The 21,489-nt window shown below is 40.4% G+C and overlaps 2 protein-coding genes across 8 annotated transcripts; both read left to right on the forward strand.

Annotated features, from left to right (window-relative positions):
• The first annotated feature begins 1,608 nt into the window (after positions 1-1,608).
• Positions 1,609-14,239, forward strand: znf384a (zinc finger protein 384 a). 7 transcript variants are annotated; one of them, XM_079570941.1, is made up of 12 exons: positions 1,609-1,755; positions 2,905-2,972; positions 3,456-3,759; positions 5,571-5,693; positions 6,063-6,226; positions 6,305-6,381; positions 7,215-7,439; positions 9,596-9,763; positions 11,094-11,172; positions 11,258-11,416; positions 13,064-13,438; positions 14,133-14,239. In XM_079570941.1, exons 2-12 carry the CDS (start codon positions 2,910-2,912, stop codon positions 14,187-14,189), a joined length of 1,794 nt encoding a protein of 597 aa, XP_079427067.1. In that variant the 5' UTR covers positions 1,609-1,755; positions 2,905-2,909; the 3' UTR covers positions 14,190-14,239. The 7 variants fall into 7 exon arrangements, with proteins under 7 accessions (XP_079427067.1, XP_079427069.1, XP_079427072.1 ...); XM_079570943.1 differs by having other exon boundaries at positions 6,078-6,226; XM_079570942.1 differs by lacking the exon at positions 1,609-1,755 and adding an exon at positions 1,794-2,087.
• A 2,724-nt stretch (positions 14,240-16,963) lies between these two features.
• Positions 16,964-21,140, forward strand: kifc1 (kinesin family member C1; the record flags this gene model as incomplete). The annotated part of the gene is made up of 17 exons (XM_079571456.1): positions 16,964-17,015; positions 17,544-17,636; positions 17,739-17,835; positions 17,926-17,979; positions 18,113-18,190; positions 18,357-18,549; positions 18,628-18,793; positions 18,876-19,043; positions 19,183-19,296; positions 19,387-19,473; positions 19,566-19,763; positions 19,845-20,009; positions 20,095-20,233; positions 20,312-20,451; positions 20,537-20,610; positions 20,694-20,769; positions 21,096-21,140. Exons 2-17 carry the CDS (start codon positions 17,547-17,549, stop codon positions 21,138-21,140), a joined length of 1,884 nt encoding a protein of 627 aa, XP_079427582.1. The 5' UTR covers positions 16,964-17,015; positions 17,544-17,546.
• Between the last annotated feature and the right edge of the window lie 349 nt (positions 21,141-21,489).

A 21,489-nucleotide genomic window follows, 5' to 3' on the forward strand; every position in this document is an offset into this window, starting at 1 on the left:
ATCCTGAATGACCAGGTTATTCCATCTATGGATTTCTTATTCCCTGATGATTCCCTTGTGACCTTTATTCTTGTGGTGACTTTTTTTGGTCAGGCACTATAAATCCAATTTCTGCACTAGACCCCTCACTATAATTGTCTGCCTTATTGTAAATCCTGTCACAGTTTCCCTCTACCTCACCATAAATGTTCATACTTATACTTTTTTGTTTAATTATTGAACTCTTACGTTTCACACGCTGTTTTTTAAGCCGTTCAAAACCTCACCACTGAGTTTGATGCATGACTCATAATGGCAAATATTTTTGAAGTTGTTATTTATCTTGCCTATTTATTACAACATTGATAAAAATCTATGTCACATCACGAGCAGGTTTACAATCCAGAGAAGATATTTTTGATTAACTGTGGACAGTGCTGTTTTTTTTTCCCTTTGTTTTTTCTTTGCAATGTTTAATTATGTGTTTACTGTGGCGGGTATGAAGTGTAAATGTTAAATATGCCATAGAAGATAATACATGTAGCACGGTTTAAACTTAGATTTCTCTTTTACCTAAACCAAGGTAATTCTCTGTAATACACAATGTTATTATTTATTAGTCCTCTTTGTCCTGATGTAAATCTGCTGCAGATGGCTGTCAATAAATGTATATTAAAGTATAATCCTTCTCTGTTTACTGGTTGTTCCTTAAATTTTTGTTTATTTATTAGCACATGTACAGGCGCTCATCATATAATTAGAATATCATGAAAAAGTGCATTTACTTCCGTTATTCAACTTAAAATGTGAAACTAATGTATGATATAGACTCATTACATGCAAAGTGACATTTGTCAAGCCTTTGTTATAATTTTGATGATTATGGCTTGCAGCCCGTTTTAAATATTCTAATTTTCTGAGATTTTTAATTTTGGGTTTTTACAAGCTGTGAGCCACAATAATCAAAATGATAACAAACGAAGGCTATACATACCTCACTTTGCATGTAATGACTCTATCATATATTAGTTTCACAGTTCAAGTTGAATAACAGAAGTAAATGCACATTTTCATGATATTCTAATGCGTTGAGTGTCTGTATTTATTTTTGAACTAATTTGAGATTAAAGGGACTTCTGCAAAGTAATCTGTGTCCAAGCAATTCTTAGTCAATACAACTAGATTTCTTTTATAATTGTTCAATCATTCTTAAATAGTAGGCCTACTCATCTTACCCTGTATATCTCATTGTTAATACGTTATTTTCTTCTTCAGTTAGCTATTGACACTTAGGCATAGCGTGTCAAAAATATGACTTAAAATCAAGTATTTTATTTTAATAAATACAGTAGAACTGATGTTGACATTTTTGTAGTTAGCAGAAAACATCAGGTCTGCCACCGGAAGCTGTTTCAAAATAAAGCCATAGACAGTTTGTTACAACCTTTAAATGATACAGTTTACTAAAACATACAACTATCAGATTTAGATCATATTTAAATTATATTTTTGGTACATTTAATCCATATTTCAAATCCCATATTTAAGTTCTAGATGACTTCATGTGATTGCTTTTGAAAGCTGTAAACCGGAAGTGGACTGCTGTAAGTGTGTTCGCTTTTACGTCGATGAGGAGAGCTGGAGGGAAAAGGAAAAAAACGAAGAAAAAAAAAGGGAATAACTGAGGGTCTGATCCGAGGGGTGGATTTGGACAAAGTTTCACAACTGTCCCGACCCGCGGCAGCGCCGGGGGTCCACGGGGGATCGTTTCTGCCGGTAAATATTCACGGGAGTTTTAGTAGACAGTGGGTTTGCTGTTATTCTGTGTTGTCTGACTCGTCCAGCCGCCGGAAGTCTGCATGAAGCTGCGTCTCCTGCTCAGGCAACAGCGTCGACGTTTTTTTTTTCTGTCTTGTTTTTTTTTATCCGACACTTTTTTTTCTCTTTTTTTATTTTCTGTCCGCGAGATGAGTAGGAAGCGAGGAATCAGGGCTTAGAGAGCAGGGATCGCTGCATTCACTAAAGCGGCAACCTGGTTATGCATTTGACTATGCAGGCCTTCGTGTAGCTAGAGCAAGCCCACGAACAAAAGGAGAAAATTAATGGAGGCAAGTTAGCTAGCTCCCTTGTCTTGCAGCGGTAACCAGCTAATGCTAGTCCTGTTCCCTGCTCAAACACTGGGCCACTAGCAGTCTGCACAATGAGGCATCCTCTGTATCAGGCTTTTGCATTTCATCAGTATTTGCACATTTTAATCACTGCAGCTGTGAGCTGCTGCTTGCGCTGCGGTACTTTGGAGACAACTCTTCAAAAATGGCTCGCAGTGCACATACACGAAAACGGGCTGATTATTCTGGGCTGGGATGTAAAACATGCATCATGTCAGCGCATCTTCAGGTTCACTGTGTGTGGAGCCTTTCTGTGCAGAGTGCATGCTTATTTTGCCACCCTAATAATGCAAGCAAAAAAATGGATTTATGTCAATGCAATGGCCAAAGTATTGTGTAATCAAGGATGCACCTTCCCCCAGATGTTATTTTAGAAGCATCACAGCTGAAGTGTTTGGGAAGAACATGAAAACATTTAAAACTTTTGATATTGCTTCCTGTAGTCTGGTCTAGATTTCCTGTCTATAAATGTATCCACATCTTTGGTTCCTTTTGCATCGTCTTTTTAAATGTGAGAATTGTGTTACTAATTTAGTGCATATTACATGAGATCCTTGTTAATGATGATGATCTAGTTGTGGATCCAAGGGAAATGATTGGTTTAGGATATGGAGGAGAGGATCCACAGAAGGGAAACAAACTGAGTGACTGACTCGTGCCCATGTGGCAGCAGGGGCTTGTTTCTATGAAAGCCCATAGTGATTAGAGAGGCGAAGGAGGACAGGTGTTTTCTAAGTGTGTTGCTTTTTAATTACAGAAATAATGGACGATTCCCATTTCAACTCGTCATACTTTTGGTCTCCCGTCCCCACTGTACAAGGACAGGTAGAGACAACCTCATTGTTGGAATTGTCTTGCAATACACATAATTTTGTAAATTAAATTGTTAATAAAAAAAAAAGCAGAAAACAAAACAAATAAAGATTATGTTACATTTGATGTTTCTGGAAGAGACCTGATATTTATTTGTCTCCAGTTGATTTAACTTTTACTGCCACATAGTGTATTATGTGCAGATGGAATCATTTTTAACATAAACGTTAAACTTAAAATGTGAACAGTATAATGTTGATTTGATCATGTGATCAACGCTTCCTGTCCTCTTTCACTTCTAAATCCCTCTGAAACTTCACTTTTGCATCTCATTACTTTATTCTTTTTTTCTTCCTTTTTTACTTCACGTTTTGACTTTTATTTCTTGCTCAATTTTTCATCCTTCCTCACCACTCATTCATCCCGTACCTCTCCGCACTGTTTCCTTTGTTATTTCCCCCACACCCTTCGTTTCCACCTGTCCGCTCCTCATAGATCGAGAGCGCCATGTTCCTGAACAAAGCCAAGGAGCAGCTGGGTCCAGAGAAGCCCAGTGGTCCATCCTTCCCTCACGCCTCCTCGTCTTCCTCCCCGCACTACCCCACCGCCGTGCTGGCCATCCCGGCCTCAGGGGACTCGGCGTCTGGGATGCGCCTGGTTCCAAAACAAGAGGGAGGAGGGAGCGGCGCTGGAGGAGGGGGGCCAGCGTTAAGTGTGGCCGGGACACACCTGCACCAGACACACACCTCTCAAAATGTCACCGTCGTGCCTGTCCCCTCCACGGGTATCATGACTGCAGGTGAGAGCGATTTACACTTTAATCCTTCCTTTAGTTGTTCGTAAAGTTGACTTGGGGGCTCTCTGGTGGACAACAAATGTACTGCAGGGAAGTGCCAGAGGTTTAGTTTGAATCAGTGGCGTAGTGATTGGTGTCGGAGTTTTTCTATCTTTTCTCCGTGCCTTTGTCAGTTTCCTCCTGGTGCTGTGGTCTTACCTCCTAAAACATGCACAATAGGTTTCCATAAACCTGGCTCATGCTCCCCTGAAAGCGATTCTGAAGCTCAGTGGGATTTTCCTGGTTAATTAAAGGTCAAATATGATTCTTACTCTGAAACTCATGTAGCAGCATTGTCAGTTTGTAACTCTTTATTATAGATTGAAATGGGCTGTAGAATAAAGTGAAAGGGGGGATTCTGTTATGTTAGATTTCTCACTTAAAGGTGCATTATGCAACTTTTATGTGGAAAAAAAAGTTGATATTTGTGCGTATTTGACCTTGCAGTGACCCAGCGGCTGAATGAGTGGTCAGCGTGGTCCCTTTACTGCCGTCATAGTGATCTCTACAACGCTCCAGGATCAGTTGTTTGGAAGGTTTTCACTGCTGACGAACTCTTTCACCAGAAAACCAACCAAACAATTGGTCTCGGAGAGTCCGAGAGGCCACCGTGACTGAAAGTAAAGACGCCATGCTGACCACTCATACAGCCACGGGGTCACTGCAAGGTCAAATACGCACAAACTTTATTTCCCATCAAAAGTTGCATAATGTATCTTTTTATACTCACTACTGCCACCTCAGGTCTTATGCGTAACTGCTGTTTCTATATTAAGCTCGTACATGACGGAACTTCAGACTCGAATTAACACCTTTTTGAGTGACAGTGCGAGATTTTAGAGGAAGTTGTGGTGAATAAGTCTGAACTCATTCTATACATTAGGACAGGGTTAGGCAACGTCAAACAAATCCGGCCCTCCAGCATAGAAGCTCTGGCCCTCAGGATTTTTTGAAGGATTTTGAAGATATTATTACACAATCAGAGGCAATTAGGTCATGCATAGGCTGGATACCGTTCAATATCTGAATGATGCTTTATCCAATATCTATACTAAACCAGAAAACAGAACAATAATGTGTGGAAGATCTGCACATTTACAATATCGGGTTCATCTCCAATTTGGGGGGAAATGTGGCTAAAAATAAGGGAAAAAATTGTTTTGGGTAAAGAAAGGGGCAAAAATAGGGAATCAATTTGGGAAAATTAGTAAGAAAGAAAAAACAGTTGTGAAAAAAAGGGGGAAAGAAAAAAAAAAGATTGGGTGAAATGTGGCAAACATTCGGCAAGAAATAAAAATTTGAAAAATGGGAAAAACAAATCATTTGATTTGCGCTGAAACAACAAAGGCGATTCCTTTAATGTTGTTCCTGGACCAACGACATGAAAGCATTTTTTTTTTTTTTTTTTTTTACGTGCCTGCTTTAGATATCAGTAGAACCTAAACTTTTTTTCTGATGCCAGACTGGTATTGTTTAATGGTATGGCCACAATCATGTACAGACAATGTAGGCATTTGTAGAAAACGGTGCTTTATGTTGGGCTAAAATGGGCAGGTCCGGCCCTTGGTCTTTTTTACAATGAAGAAAATCGTCCCTCCGCCAAGCAGACTCGCCTATCCCTGCATTAGGACATGGCTGGAACATGTAGGGGGAGGAAAATACTTAATTTTAACATTTTTAAACTCTGTATAGTCCCTTTTAACCATGAGTTATAGGTAAAGTGTTCTCTTTATGCTGATGTCTGAATACCTAGTAATACGTGTTTTCTTCTTCAGCGGGGCTGGTCATCACCACTCCTCAAGGTACACTCGTCCCAACAGCCTCGTCCCAGTCCTTTGTAACGGGACATCCAAACGCCACCACCATGATCGTGTCTGCTCTGCATCACTCGAACACAGGTAACTGTTGTGTAGACAATGTGCCAGACGCTGTTCATTTGTAAAGCTCAGATAGAGTTGTTTATCTTTATCTTACCTTATTTGAAAAGAAAAATCTGATAAATGGAATATTCTGCAGTCCTTCAGCCGCACTGCTTTTTTAAATTGTGTTTTTTATACACAGCAAAATCATCTAGTGCCATATCTTTGTGAATCAGAACAGTTGGTGTGGCATTTTTGTGCAGAAGTTTAGAAGCAAGACCAATGGTAAATAATTAGTGTGGTCGCCATCTTAATGTGTAGGTTAAAGTCACTGTAAATGTAAATGTCACGTTAATATGTCACGGTGACTCGCATGACTAAACTCTGTTAAAAAAAAAACTATACTAGGACATTTCTTTGTAGATAAAAAAGATGACATTGCAGTTCCGCCTGTCATGCCGACTCCGTCGAAGCGCGGCAGGAAGAGTAAAGCCATGATGAGCCGTGTCAGTGGAATCCTGCCTCCCGGAAGTGACGCTTTAATTCTGGCTCACCTCGCTGCGAGTGGACAGGTGAGAGCTGCCTGATTCTTAGACAGCTCAGCTCATAAACTTTCAGAGGTTAAACAAAAGCCCTTTGTTTTGCTTCAGCATCACATGGCGGATCCTTACGACCTCTCCAACGACGAAGATGAGCACACCAACAAGGATGGCCCCAAAACCTACAAGTAATAAAGCCTTTCCCCACACTCTGCTATCATACTCAGGCGGTGCTTATAAATCTGTTTTCTCTGTGGTTAGTGAATGTGTCATTCAATCATATTTTATGTAGCTTTGTGCGCCCTCCGCAGGCAGCAAGGGGAATTACCTGTCTAAAATAAGATGCACGCCACCATTTTTAATGGGATGCTGACAAATTGATGGTGGCATAATAAACGCAGATTGATTGCAGAAATCCTCAGAATAGGACCAGTGATGGGACTATCTATAGACTAGATACCGTATTGACACTACTGACTGTAGTTTTCGGACTATACGTCGCTCCGGAGTATAAGACGCACCAGCCAAAATATGTATAATGAAGAAGAAAATAACAGGCTGAATAGGCGTAACATAGTTAGCTACATGAAGCATAAACAACAAACTAAATGTGTTTTTTCAAACTGCAAATGGCCAATAAAATGAATCTGAATCTGAATTTGGTGGTATGTTAACGTCACATAAACAGTTCAGATAAGTATAGTGTAAAGAACATACCAAACAAAATTTGATGTATTATATTTCAAAGAAACTTCTTTTCAATGATAAATTGCAGTGAAAGGTTTGAATTTCATTGTGTTTATGCTTTATTTTTTTAATACAATTTAAGTAAATAAAATAAATGCGAGGCCAGACTAAAATCACAAGTGATATTTAGTCTGGGGACCACCAATTCATTTTCTCGTAGGAGAGGTGTGGTTTAATCAAAAAAGTACATTTTTGTATGTCCCCTTAAAATAAATTGAAATATTGATTGAGTATAACCTTATGGCATCTGCTCAATATGATTTTTTCCTTCTAGGTGTCGAATGTGTGCAGTAACTTTCTTCAGCAAGTCCGACATGCAGATCCATGCCAAGTCGCACACAGAGGCCAAGCCCCACAAGTGTCCCCACTGCTCCAAATCATTCGCCAACTCCAGCTACCTGTCCCAGCACATCCGCATCCACAGCGGAGCCAAGCCTTACAGCTGCACCTACTGCCAGAAGACCTTCAGGCAGCTCAGCCACCTGCAGCAGCACACACGGTACATGACCTGTCCGACCTCTGCTTTCTGTGCACGTGTTGACGAGGTTGCGGTGTTGTATGTTGTGTGTGGGTGTGTGTGAGAGAGAGAGTGCTGTGGCGAGCTCTTTGCACAAATGATTCAGGTGTAATGTTGTATGGAGAAACACACAGATTCACGGTTAACATACTTTGGGTGACCATCTCTTTTGCTTCATCCTTTCCCTTGCTGCTCCTGCTTGCTTTCACCACATCACGCTCTGGCTGTGGATGTAACGTTCAAGTAGCGATGTGCGAATCGATACAAATGTCCTTGTTAACCAGTGTTGAAACAATGCCGGATAATAATGCAGGGCGATATGGCCTAAAATTTATATCACAATGATTGATATTGAAAAAATAATAATCACGATTATTTTAGTCATAATTAACAATTATGACATAATTAACAAAAAAACTATGCTGAATATTTTCTGTTTTCTGAACAGTCACAAAAGAACAAATGATTTCAAGTTTGCCTCGATTAAGGAGAGGTCTCTGTTTCACACCTGCCCCCTGCTGGCCAGCCCTCACACCTGCACGAGCAAACTGAGCAGCGCGGCCTGATGACATCATCACACAGCGCTGTTTGTTTTTATGTCAGGCCAAAGCATGAGCCATGGCAAGTGAAATACGAATGGAAAATAATCCCAGCGCCATGAAATAATGCAAGTCTGCTTTGCAAAAAAAAAAAAAACTAATTTTTGTAATCATTTAGTATAATAATCGAAATTGTAATCGAATTTCGATTAATTGCACAGCCCTAACGATAACGATATATTTGGTGATATAATTGACAATGGACAAATTACTTCCAAATCCCAGTCTTACGTTTATTGGGAAGATTAATTCAGTGATATTTTAATCATTTTTGTCTTTTGAAGCTTTCTTATTTCCTCGCAAATATGATCTACTCAAGCAGTTTTCATCCTTTACTTTTGAAGCACCTGCCCCCGTGTTCTACAGTCAGTGTTTATGCTGCTCTGATGGAGCTGAGCTTAAAATAGATTATATTGTGTCTACAACGATATAAAAAAAATGTAATATTAATTATATTACTATAACGATATGGCCCACCCCTACCTGATAGTGATAGCAAAAATAATGTTTCTTTCTAATAAAATTGTGACAGATCTACAGCAATGTGACAATGTCATTGCCCCTGACATTGTCACATGTCAGGGGCAATGACATTGTCCTGCCCAATTTTATCTGTTATTTTTCTCTTTCTCTACTCAAGGATCCGCATTATTCTTTACCAAAGTAAAGACTGCTCTTCCTGGGGTTCATTCTCATAATAAGAATATTACAACAGTACAGACATAGTTCCACATTCAATTCAATAATTGAGGCAAGACCCAAGAAAACAACTAGCCTGTTGCATTACAGTTACCATACCTACATAAAGTCGAGATAATTTTATGACGAGATTTGTTTTAAAAGATAATTATTACTTATTCCCCTAATTCCCTGGCTCAAACTGAAAATGTGTTTTTTAGTGCATCTTTGCAGAGGCAAAGTAAAAGTAGCTAAACTATTATGAAGTAAAAAGCTGGTATCGCACATCTCTACCTTCACTGTGTTTATTCGTCTTGTGAAAAAAAACCTTTGACTGTAGGTAGGCCTGCGCTTATTGTGATTCACTTTGCTTTCTAAATGTTCCAATGTTTTGTTCAATCATACTTTGCTTTTGCATATAAACTCCACTCATAGCTGCATTTTTTTTTTTTTCATGTTGCATGTTTTGCTTGTTTCTCATCGTGCATTTTGGATGCGAGGAAGTGCTTCACTATGTGCATTAGCATTGCATTTATCGGAGGGCCGTACACTGTATGCATCTATGCACCCATAGACACATTTCACTCCGAGCACACCAAATGGAGAGAGAGAGACTGCGAGAGAGAAAGGGGGAAGCGTGACTGACTGTGCTTGCTGTATGTTTCTGTTCTGTGTTTTCATAACTCAGACACAGCACAACGAGCGCACGGTCAAACTCGTTTATATACATGTGGTCGGCACCGTTGATCAGCGATCGGACTGATGCATGATTTAGTCTTAAAGTGTGGTCATGCCTTAGCCTGTAAAACCTCTCGCTGTTTCTCTGTGTTTCTCCTCCTCCATTCTGGTGTCCCTCATTAGAAACCACACTGAGAGCAAGCCCCACAAGTGTCCCCACTGCTCCAAGTCGTTTGCCAACTCCAGCTACCTGTCCCAGCACCTGCGCATTCACACCGGGGCCAAGCCTTACAGCTGCGCCTTCTGCCAGAACACATTCAGGCAGCTCAGCCACCTCCAGCAGCACACACGGTACTGCTCTTCACCAGGGGAGGGCTTTGTCTATGGCCTCCCTGCACGATAACAGAAACTAGCCTGGTGTTGACCCTGCTCCACTTTTATTCCAATGGGGAACCCGCCGAGTCTCGCACAAATAATGAAATATTCAAAGATTAGTTTGCAGAGAACATGAACTACTACAGCAACGAGGTCCTGGGTTTTAACCTGGGCCTCATGGTTTGGAGTTTACATGTTCCCTGCTTAGGATTTGTCCTCGTGCGCAGGTTTCCCCCAACACTAAAACCCCAGGTTAAATAAAAATGCTAAAAACGTTGTCCTATGTGACTATTTCACACAAGATGATATTGTGTCCATAAAGGGAGCTGATGGCAAATCTTGAATAAATAATGACATTTATTTTATTTAATTATAGACGGGCAGATTATTTCTTTTGAGTTCAGATCATGCCTCATGGCACATTTATGCAATAGATTAAGTACAGGTTTACATTGCAAAAGTAATCTAGAAATGAGTCAAGATTTTATTTTTTCCAATTTTTGCAAGTTTTTTTACTCTTAAGTTAATAAAAATGATCTGATCGCACTCATAATTTGATGTTGTTATTTTTTTATCTTAATTTACTTAAATAAGATTGCTTTAGATGTTTTTCTTCTGTACAAAAAGAAAAGGGGGGAAAAAAGCCTCATGGGCAGATATCTTGACATTAGTTGCTCGATAAGTTACTCAACACCAGACTAAAATCACAAGTGATGTTTAGTCTGGGGACCACCAATACATTTTCTCGTTGGAGAGGTGTGGTTTACAATTATCCATAGCCATTTATTGGGAGCATGATGTACCCGCTGTAAACTTTCGAGCTAAACTATTTAGAACACGGTCTAAAGCTTGATGGAAAAATGGTGTCGCGTCTGCTGTTGTCATGTTGGATCCGTAAACAAACTACAAGCTTCCGTTTGCCGAATCGTCTTGCCGTCCCTCCTCGTTCTGTGATTGGTTCCAAGTCCATGCGAAAATTTCAGCCTTGGTCCCCAGGCTGCATGCATGGCGTTAGCCAGGCTAACTCAAATCCAGGATAAATTGACTTATTATTCATGAAAATTTTACTTTCCACAGCAGCTTTAACATGTCAACTATGATTCACCAGCTGCTGTTACTACTACTACTAATTATATTTTTATTTACTTCATTGAAACTGCTACCTGGTGTTATTGTGCAAGGAGACCATTTCTTTTGTGGGTCATATGTAAAAGACGTGGTCCTAATGTGGATCTACGCTAACTGTGTTTTTGGGTCATTTAACTTTTGAGAATGTCCGGTAACCATTGTGTTTTTGGCACTTTAGTATCCACACGGGTGACCGACCATATAAGTGTAACCATCCAGGCTGTGAGAAATCTTTCACTCAGCTCTCCAACCTCCAGGTAATGCAACATAACGGCTTTCTTCTAATTATTACATCCACCAACTACTTTCCGACCAGGACTCTTCTCATATTTTTTCCTCCAGTCTCACCGCCGGCAGCACAATAAAGACAAACCGTACAAGTGCCACAACTGTAATCGTGGCTACACAGATGCTGCTAGTCTGGAGGTGCACTTGTCCACGCACACAGTGAAGCACGCGAAGCTGTTCTCCTGTGGCCTCTGCAACCGATCCTATACCTCCGTAAGTAATGGGACTTCGACTATTTTAGTTTTGTGCTTTGTTAGAGGCAGGGTATATCATATATTGTTTTGCAAATATTTCAAAAACATGACTTGTCTGTCTCCCTAAATATGAGATGAACATGTTTAATATTGATTTTGCTGGTCGTGTGTTGAGTTATTCACAGTTACATTTTAGGCAAAGTAAAAGTTAAAAGTGTATTCACTGCACTTTTTTTTGCGTTGGCAGTTGTATAGAACTAGTACATCTTAATTATTTCATAGGAGGTATTATCCAAAATTTTAGAGCTTTTTACCATGTTACAATGTTGTTCTCTCATCAAAAAGAAAATACACAAAGCTGTGTTTTGACCATTGACGGTATATTTTGACTGGACAATGGACTGTCAATGGTTTTGACAAACTTGCACATCTTTCAATCTTCCCCAGTGGCTGTTTTCTCCCTCCAAAAAGGCCTCCTGAGGTCCTATGTATCCAGGAAAAGCTTTCATAATCATCACCTCGATCTCTTGCTTAGCTTAATTCTCTTATTGCGAAGTAAAAACACTCGTCATAGCTTCACTGCTGTCACACGAGCCACAAAGACAATTCTTTCCTCTTTATTGAAGCAGCAAAGGAGTGCAGGTGGAGGGGCTAACAGGACGATTGCAGGAAAATCAGGAAGTGAAACTACTGGATGTTTTGTTTTAGCTGTTTTGGATTAACATTTAATTTTCTAACCAACAAAGTGTAAGACTGATGAAGATGGATAAGATGGAGATGTATTGCAAAAAGCATAATACCCCCTTCTTTAAAGCTTGCCAACTGAATTCTAGCGGCCCTTGCCTTTCAAATGGGGAATAGCCTGTCCAGATACTATCAAAACTCGTGCTCGTTTCCTCCTCTTATTCCACTTCAGGCAGCTTGAGTTCAGTTTTCATTAGGGCTGGGCGACATGGCCAAAAAATAAAATCTCGTTTTTTTTTTGTTTTGTTTTTTTCAGTTTGAACGATTGCGATTTTAATCGATTTTATTGGATATAAAACTTAAAAAGGTCTCCTGATCTTTCATGTGAAGAAAACTGCTCAGAGTCCTGCTCATTAACATTTCATAATGTAGCAACAATTAGGCCCATTTAAAATTATATTTATTTCTAAAATATTCCTTCTGAAGTAAAACGTCTTAATAAGCCATGGAGTTTTCTCGTCTTCATGCCTCTGCTGTGATTGACAACTGTCTCCATGGAGACTCAAGGGAAAGAGGCGGAGTTAAATGGGTGCTCCGCTCAGAGCAGAGTGCGAGAAAGGCACAGGACCAGACCGGAGGAAAGTCTGTTTTAGTGAAGGGAAAACTCCAGCGCGTCCTCTTAAAACACAACACGCGGCCTTTGTGAAGCAACAGAGATCATTAGAAAGTCGCTGCTTCTCCGCTGGTGTCATTTCTCTACAAAGTGTCTAAAACGCTGCTAAATTGGCCGCATGTCAGGCGTACATGGAGCGGCAGACTCGATTTTACGATTTAGCCATTTTCCAAATTGTCTGTGTTTAAAAGCATGAATTCATTGAATTCATTCGATTTATCGCCCAGCCATAGTTTTCGTTGTAGTGCCTTTTTCAAACCACGAGGAGTGCGCCCTACAAACTTTAACGTTGCGTGTTCCCCTCTGCAGGAGACGTACCTGATGAAACACATGAGGAAGCACAACCCTGACCCGCTGACGGTGGCGGCCACCGTGGCGGCTCAGCAGGCGCAGGGTCTGGGTCCCGGGACGGGCAGGGGCAGAGGGCGCGGCCGGGGCAGGGGAGGCGGCCTGTCTGCGGCAGGGAGAGCGGCGCTGCTCCAGAGTCAAGCCAACGCGGCTCAGAATCCCAACGCGGGACCCCCGCGCGGGTACCAGCAGCCCACGGAAGGTGTGGTCCCCTGTCCCTTCGACCTGCACCAGTACAAGACTGTAGCGACCAGTGAGATCCAGTACAAACCAGTGACTGTGGTGGACCTGCCCCATAAAGACCTCTGCCTCACCGTGTCCACCTCAGCCATTCAGGTGGAGCACATGAACTCTTAGGCTCCAGCTTCAACTCATCAATAACTCATCCACATGTATCCAGCCTCACTTTTACTTTACTTTACAAGAAAACGTTTCGTAAAAAGGTTTAGATTGATCAAAAAAAGGCTACACAGATTGTTTTGCCTTAAACACAGCTTAGTCTCGGCCTCCTTTACCTCTGATTTTACTTCATTTGAGAATGAGCACTGTGAGAACACCAATCATCATCAAAACCACGGCACCTTCATTTTGTTGATTGAAACAAAAGAATACTTTGGAATGTGGGGAAGTTAATGGGTTAACTTATAATCACAAATAACGTCCTATAACCTTGCAAGTTGTAAAAGTAACATGTAAATAGTACTTTAGATTCACTTTCCTATGGTTTTGAGTGATCTAAATTTATAAATGTAGATATGTTTGACAATTTCCTCCAAATTATCTAACGACATTTTGGAAGCCTTAAATTTAAATTGCTCGTTCTAGCACAGAGTCGGTACTGGAAAGTCAGACGGCTTTGAAGCGCTGTAGATTATTGTCAGTGAGATTATGCTCATTCTAGAGACTGACTGTCCCCCCCCCGTCTAAAATGCTTGACATAATCCTGCTTTACATTGCTTTCATACAAGCATCCAGCTTCATGTCACTCCATTCTTTTCTTAACTTTTCAAATGATTTCATGCCAAAACAGATGTATGGGATGAGATTTCCGATGGCAGCTGATGGAGGACTACATTGTACTGTTTAACACCGAATGGAAGGAAATGATGACCGGGAAAGGACGGAATCAGACTGTCCTTTTGCTACGGCGAGCGAAGACGCGAGCAGCCCCCCCCCCCCCCCTCCCCCCGCGATGAAGGCCAAAGTAAAAAGGAGAAGAATGCACTAAAGCGAGGGATCTGCAGCCGAACCAGAGCGACTGCGGGTGGGAAGGGTCAATGAAAGCACTTGATGAAGCTTGTTCTTCGCGCATATGTTCATCTTCATGTTTTTTTTTTTTTTAATTTTGTCTGGCATATTATGTATTTTTATACCAAAAGAAGAGCGTTTGAGACTCGGCAAGTGTGTGCATGAATGTGAAGGGAACAGAGAGACTTTTGTTCATTATTCAATACTGTTCATGATGGCCCGCTTTACAATGTTAAAGCGGCTGCTGTGGAAAAAATAATGATTGTGTTATCAATGGCTGACAGGTACTGTTATCGATCTTTTTTTAAGATTTTTTTTCATACATTTTAGTAGTTCTTTGAAACTGTACAACACATGTATCAGTCTGAGGCATTGTATTGCAGTATGCTGTACATAAAATAGAAAAGCTGTTTTATTGGGGAAAGGGAAGTGTTGTAAGTCATAATAAAACCTGGACTCAAAAGGAATCTAACACTGACTAACCAAATAACTGGCTTTGCCTCAGGTCATTTCTGTCACTAACTTTTATTCAGGATTAATTGGAATATTTATCAAAAACATACTTTATTGTTAACTAAATAGAAAACCCGAAATGACTCTTATTCAATAATATCGAGGTGATTTGGGTAACGTTGACCTGGGGCACTGCTGTGTCTGTGCACAAGCTATTCTAATCTATATTTAAAATGTTCCAAGTAGCCAGTGCAACAGGCTCTCTTCATGTATACCTGCTCTTTGTATGTCGATGTCTTTTTATGAGAAAATAACAGATTGAATACTCTTCTTAATGTTAATATAATATTCTTTAATTGCTGCCCTCTTATACTACACTCTTGCATATGCACAGTTACATCAACAGCTCATTTCAAAGGACTGTTTCTTCCCTGAAGAAGAATAAAGTTGCAAAACAATTTCAAAAGTTCAAGGATTCTCTTTTTATTTTAACACATTTATGACATATGTACTGTTAGACAATGTCACTGTAAATGGCTTTCAACATTTTGCAGGTCAAACCTCCCAAACCGACGGGATTCAGGGGAGTTGGGGCCATCTCAATCATGCAATTCTGTTTTTTTACATTGCAGGATGTTTTATAGAAACTTGTTGCGTAAGACATGTACATTGATTAGATTTTAGCGTAATGAGCAACATGCATTAGACAAGGTTTTTTTAATATGTTGTTCTAATTATGACTTAGTTTGATGGGATACGCTAATGTCTGGTAAGCATTAATCATAGTTTTAGTTGCAAACTTCAGATGGAAAGTTTTTTATGTTAAGGTGCATGTGACATATTAGACACATTTTTTGCTAAAGATTGTACCCAGCTGTCTTTAGTTTTTTAGTTTCACTTCCTTATTTTCACACTGACGGGATGTGACATAGATGGAGGACAACCGACCATGTTATGACAATGGGAAATTAGTCAAACTGCTATGGAACTTTCCCTTTATTTTTGTCACTTCCTGTCTGCATCTTAATAGTTCAAATAACTTTTCTGCCCAACATTTCTTCATTAAAATGGCTGCTTCACTGAAAAAAAAAAATTAAACTAGTGGAAACTTGGTAAAAGCTAACACTTGTATCTAATGTGTCATATGTATAATATCAACAAGAAAGTAAACCAGATAATTATGTCTCTGCCTCCACGGCCCCCCCGCGATCATGACACCACGACCCTTGAAAGTTTAGAACTGAGATAGCCTATCTACATTGTACATTAGTGTGATCAAAAAGAGCTGCTATAAGTTGTTTTTTGTTTCCATAATTTTTTGTTTTCTTCTCTTTTTTAATTTAAGAAGAAAAAGAACATACAACTTTTTTTTTACATTTACTTGGTTACAAATGGTCATATATGTATGTACCATTGCAAAAAACACAAGTAAAAAAGAGGTAGAGAGAGAGAGACGGGAACGGAAGGGGAGGCCAGGTTGATAAGATTCAGATTTACAATTCAATTACATTTTTTTTTTCCAAACGGATAGGTGTTTTTATGGCTTTGGATTCTGTAAATAAATTGTTGCAAAATGATAAGCATGTTAATAATGAAGCACTGTTTGTTGTAGAAGCCGAACAGCATATCTTTTCCAGATCGGCTTTACCCAAACCTAAAACTTCTTGACTGGAGAGCAACAGCTCAATTGAAAGCTTAGACCTACAAAACTGATCCTATGTTTTGTCTTGTCACGTTGTCATTTTTTTTGTTTTGTTTCTATTTTTTTATTTATTCTGGCACACTTGTGGCTTTTTTTTTTTTGTCACTTTTTTGTTTCTCATCACTTTTTTTGTCACGTTTTTGGTCACATTTTTGTCACATTTTCATCCTTGTTATTTTAACGCTTACTTCCAGACGCTTTTGGATTTGGGTAAAGCCAAACTGGAGAAAGTATCCTCGGTTAAGGCGGGGGATAAGAGGTTAACAAAGTGTTTCCCGAAGGTGGCGGTATGTCCAAAAAGGGTTCGTACTGCGTAATCAGACGTAGGCAGAGTCTGGTCAATTTTGGCCAATCACAGCCGTGTTCCGGGGTGGGTTCATCTATGGTTTAGCCAATCAGCGCCAGTATCCGGAGAACCCCCGGTCGATCGTTGTGTTTCAAATTCAAACGGCTGAGAACAGCAGCGAACCCGCCCGTAGCCACAGAGCGCATAGTGCATCGGAATAAAAGGTAAATATTTAGCTTTATTACGTGTTATTTACTTTCTCAAATTAATGTTTCTCGATTAGAAAGAGAAGTACTTTTGTTATAAGCAACGTAAGATACAATATACAACGCCTTAGTATTTATTCATACAAAGAACAGCGTTTATTGACTGTTGTTTGAAACATAGGCTGTGGTCGCTATGGTTAAACTAACTTTACGCTATTGACATTTGTTTAGATCGGATAATTCGTCAAAAAAAATTGGAACAAGGTTGATTTATTGTGGCTATTTAGGTTAGTAAATCACAACATGCAGGAATCTCCAAACGGTGGTAGCTCAGTTTCCAGCCCTGCGCTCGACTTGATTACTCACATTTTGGATGCAAATTGCGTTTTCTTTTTGTTTTAACATGTTGAACACAGTCTGGAAACATGTAGGTATATGCAGTTAAAGATAAAGATGACACTCACGAAAACTGGAGATCTTAAATCCACCTAAATCGCATAATACATGTATGTTTCATGCATGTGATCAGTATTTGTCGATTCACAGGACATGTCCCGTTTGCCAGTAATGTCACAAAAGCGGGTTCTTGTGAGCAGTGGCAACAGTTCCGAGAACCTCCAGGATCTTGCGCCACTTCAGGTAAAGATCCACAACACACTTGCACCTATTTGGTTTGAGAGTACTTTCTGTTGGAATGTGCATGACAAATATATGCTCGATAATGTTTGTTTTGTCTCACAGAAAAGGATTCGTCACAATGCAGATTCGGCCAAACCCCAGGCAGCAGCCACTGTCATTATGGGTGCAAGGCCAGCTGCACCATCAAAACCAGCTGTTTGTGAGTGTCTTAAGTCTCTCTTTACTGAACTCCAATGTTTGTTTTTTTCTTTCAAATCCTAATAAGTGAATTCTCTATTCTCTGACACAGCAAGGCCAATCGCACGTAGTAGGGCAGCAACTGTGGCCAGTGGACCATCTAGAGGTAACAAAGTGTTGTCCTCATCATATTTACCCACATTTACCAGCTTTTATCTATATTGCACATCAACACTCACTTCGTTGAGCACAATCGATAACTTTTGTATTCAAATATGCAAATGTTATTCTTCTGGTAGGTGTTGTAAAGCCTCCTGTAAAGGCCGCAGCTGCAAAAGTGGCTAGTAATGCTAAAGCTCCAACTGCAGCTAAAGTTGGTGAGTATTGTGTCTACTTCACATTTGTTTTATGGCACCCGCTGCTCCCTACGGGTCCTCCAGTGGCGTTAAGGCATGGGTCAATTGCAGAGGACGAAATTTGTTGTACAGCTGAAGTATAATGACAAATAAAGCACCTTTACCGTAAGTGTGGACCTGTTTGAAGGTGCGGGCTCCCGAAGGCCTCCATGGGATCTCAAGGGGAAGGTTTGCGACATGGAGGAGAAGATCCAGAACTATCAGACCAAATACAAGTCAGTGAACCAGGAGAATGAGGTGCTCAAGGACTCCATGGCCCAGAATCAACTGAGAACAAGCAATATGAAGATGGAACTGGAGAGACTGCGCAACAAAAACAGGTGCAGTGTCGAACAACATAAAAGGAGACATTTCTAAAAACACAAGTGTGGTTCATTTTTATTGTTGGTGCATTTCAGCGAGTATGAAAGCCAGCTGGAGATTCTGTCCGGTGTCAAGGAAGAACTGGCTCAAGTATCTGCTGAAAAGGACCTCCTTCAGCAGCAGTTCAACGACTTGAAGGCCAGACATAAATCTTTGGAGACCCTTAACAGCAACAATGAGGCTGAGCTACAAACTATGAAGGTTCAGTATATTGTATTGACATTTTGGGGGTTATGTGCATTTAATTGATAAGTCATGATTTTCTATTTTTTTGTTAAAAAAGGTGACCATCTCCGCTCAAGAGTCGACCATGGCTCAACTGCGGCAGACACTCGGAGAGAGCAAGGAGGAAGTTCAGTCCTTGAAGCAAATTGTGTCCCAGCAAAAGGACGAGCTCTATGCTGGAGAAATGGAGAGACGCAAGCTGCACAATTCCATCCAGGAACTGAAGGCAAGCTCTATTATTAAATTTAAGTGTATGCACATAAAGTAATAAGCGAAATCAAAAAATTTACATTGTGCCATTTTGTCCTATTCTTGAATAAGCTGAAAGAGATGGATTGTCATTTGTTTAAAAACTCTGTCCTCAGGGTAACATTCGCGTGTTCTGCCGAGTGCGCCCTCTCTGTGATGGAGGCCTGAGCAAGCACATTAATCTCTCAGCTGATGACAAAACCTCCATAAGTTTGGCCAAAACGGAAGAGGCAAGGACAATATTTTACACTTTAGTCTCATGAAATTGAATTGAATAACTCATGAAGTCTGTTACCTAATCGTGACATTCTGCACAACAGTCTCACACAGGGAAAGGCACTGATACTCAAAGGAACTATACCTTCAGCTTTGACCGTGTGTTTGGACCTCGGACGTCACAGCAGGAGGTAAGCATAATGTTCACACCTGGTTGCTTTTTCTGTGATTAAACGTGTACATTTTGTGTTCAGAGATTTAATTACGTGTATCATTTCTTTAGGTGTTTGAGGAGATTTCCCTCCTGGTCCAGTCTGCTTTGGACGGCTACAATGTGTGCTGCTTCGCCTACGGGCAGACAGGAAGCGGCAAAACGTACACCATGGAAGGAGAGGAGTATGACGAGGCAAGAGGCGTCATTCCCAGAGCGGTCCAGCAGATTTTTAAAGCATCCGACAAACTTGCTTCTCAAGGCTGGGAGGTTGGTAAAGATTTGGTTTTAAATATTACATTGTTATTCTTATAAAAGGTTGACATAGTTTCTTTTGTTGCCATTTCCCAGTTCACTTTTACAGCAAGTTTTGTTGAGATCTACAATGACACCCTCCGTGACCTTCTGTACAAAGGAAAGGCAGACAAACGCCCTGAGCATGAGATCCGCAAATCCAACAACAATGATCTGACCGTGACTAACCTCACCTATCAAAAGGTGTCCTGCGAAGATCAGGTTTGTGTTCCCTCCTAAGCGGAAATGGATTAGGCACGTCTGTAGGCAACGACACTTATTTCTCTGCTTGTCTTTTGCCCTCCAGGTGCTCGGATTGATTGCTTTGGCCAACAACAATCGCTCCACTGCTCAGACCGCCCAGAACGACCGCTCTTCTCGATCCCACTCGGTTTTTAAGTTGGACATCGAAGGTGTAAATGTGGGCAGAGACGCGAAATGCAAGTGTAAGTATAATCCTAAGTATGACTTTTTTACAATGCCCTTTTTCATTGTTACTGAAAAGTGTCATTTGTGCCTTGTAGCTTCTCTGTGCCTAGTTGATTTGGCAGGGAGCGAGCGGCTGTTAAAGAGTCAGTCTCAGGGCGAAAGATTTAAAGAAATGACTGCCATCAACGGCTCGCTCTCTAACCTGGGGATCGTCATCGCAGCCCTGGCCAACAAGGTGCGATTTTTTTACCCCTAGATGGCTCGACATCCATTTTGCTCAATTTATTTGAAACAGCGGATGATTTTGTGTTTGTCTTCAGGAAAGCTTTGTTCCTTATCGTAATTCCAAACTGACGTACCTGCTGCAGAATTGCCTCGGGGGAAACAGCAAAACGTGAGCAACATTTTATTTTTTTAATAATGACTTAAAATGTATAGCACAAAAAACTTAAAATCGTTTGTTCTTGCTTGTTGCAGCTTGATGTTTGTGAACATTGCGCCCGAGCCGGACAGTTTTGGAGAAACACTGAACTCCTTGAGGTTTGCCAGCAAGGTCAGTGGCTACACTAAGGAACAGACCTACGTTACAAGAACATTGCTTCATCACAAGAGCAACTTACTCAAAATATAATCTGCTACACACTGCCAATGCTATTTTTGATGTGGGTCATCAAAATAAAGCATTTGGAAAAGTTGAATCCCCATGTTTGGCTACCTTGTCAAAGCAATGTGAAAATATTTGTGGATGAGCTTGTGCCGTCCCACTCCCAAGTCTAAAGAGAGGCATTAATATAATAAATGCTTATAGTCTTACAGTAATATTTAACGGGTGACATGTTGCCTGCTTCTTTCAATATTGTGGCATCTGTGTGTTTACAGGTCAATGATTGTGTCATCGGGACGGCCAGTGCAAACCGCAAGTAGATGGAAGTCGTTTCAAAGTTGACTGCAGGTGTAAGGTGCACATAAGCGCACACTGTACCAAAGCTGTACAGTTCTGTAAATTCTCACATTCAACTGCCATTGTGAGTCATTTATTGATATGTACAATCTTTTTGTTTTGTATTTGTGGTGCGGTTTTAAGGTGCTCTTCATTTAGACTCGCACTGAACCAGTCTTACACTTCTGTATAATCTGTGCTATTGTTATTGCTTTGTATAGACTTGTATTTGTCGTTTCACTCGTTATGAAGGCAGAATTGTATGTCTTTTAACTTTTGTACATTGTGGCTTTTAATAAAATCATAAAATTGGCATATTCTGTTTTGTCTGCT

Source organism: Gobius niger (assembly GCF_951799975.1).
Source record: "Gobius niger genome assembly, chromosome: 14".
Classification (NCBI taxonomy): domain Eukaryota; kingdom Metazoa; phylum Chordata; class Actinopteri; order Gobiiformes; family Gobiidae; genus Gobius; species Gobius niger.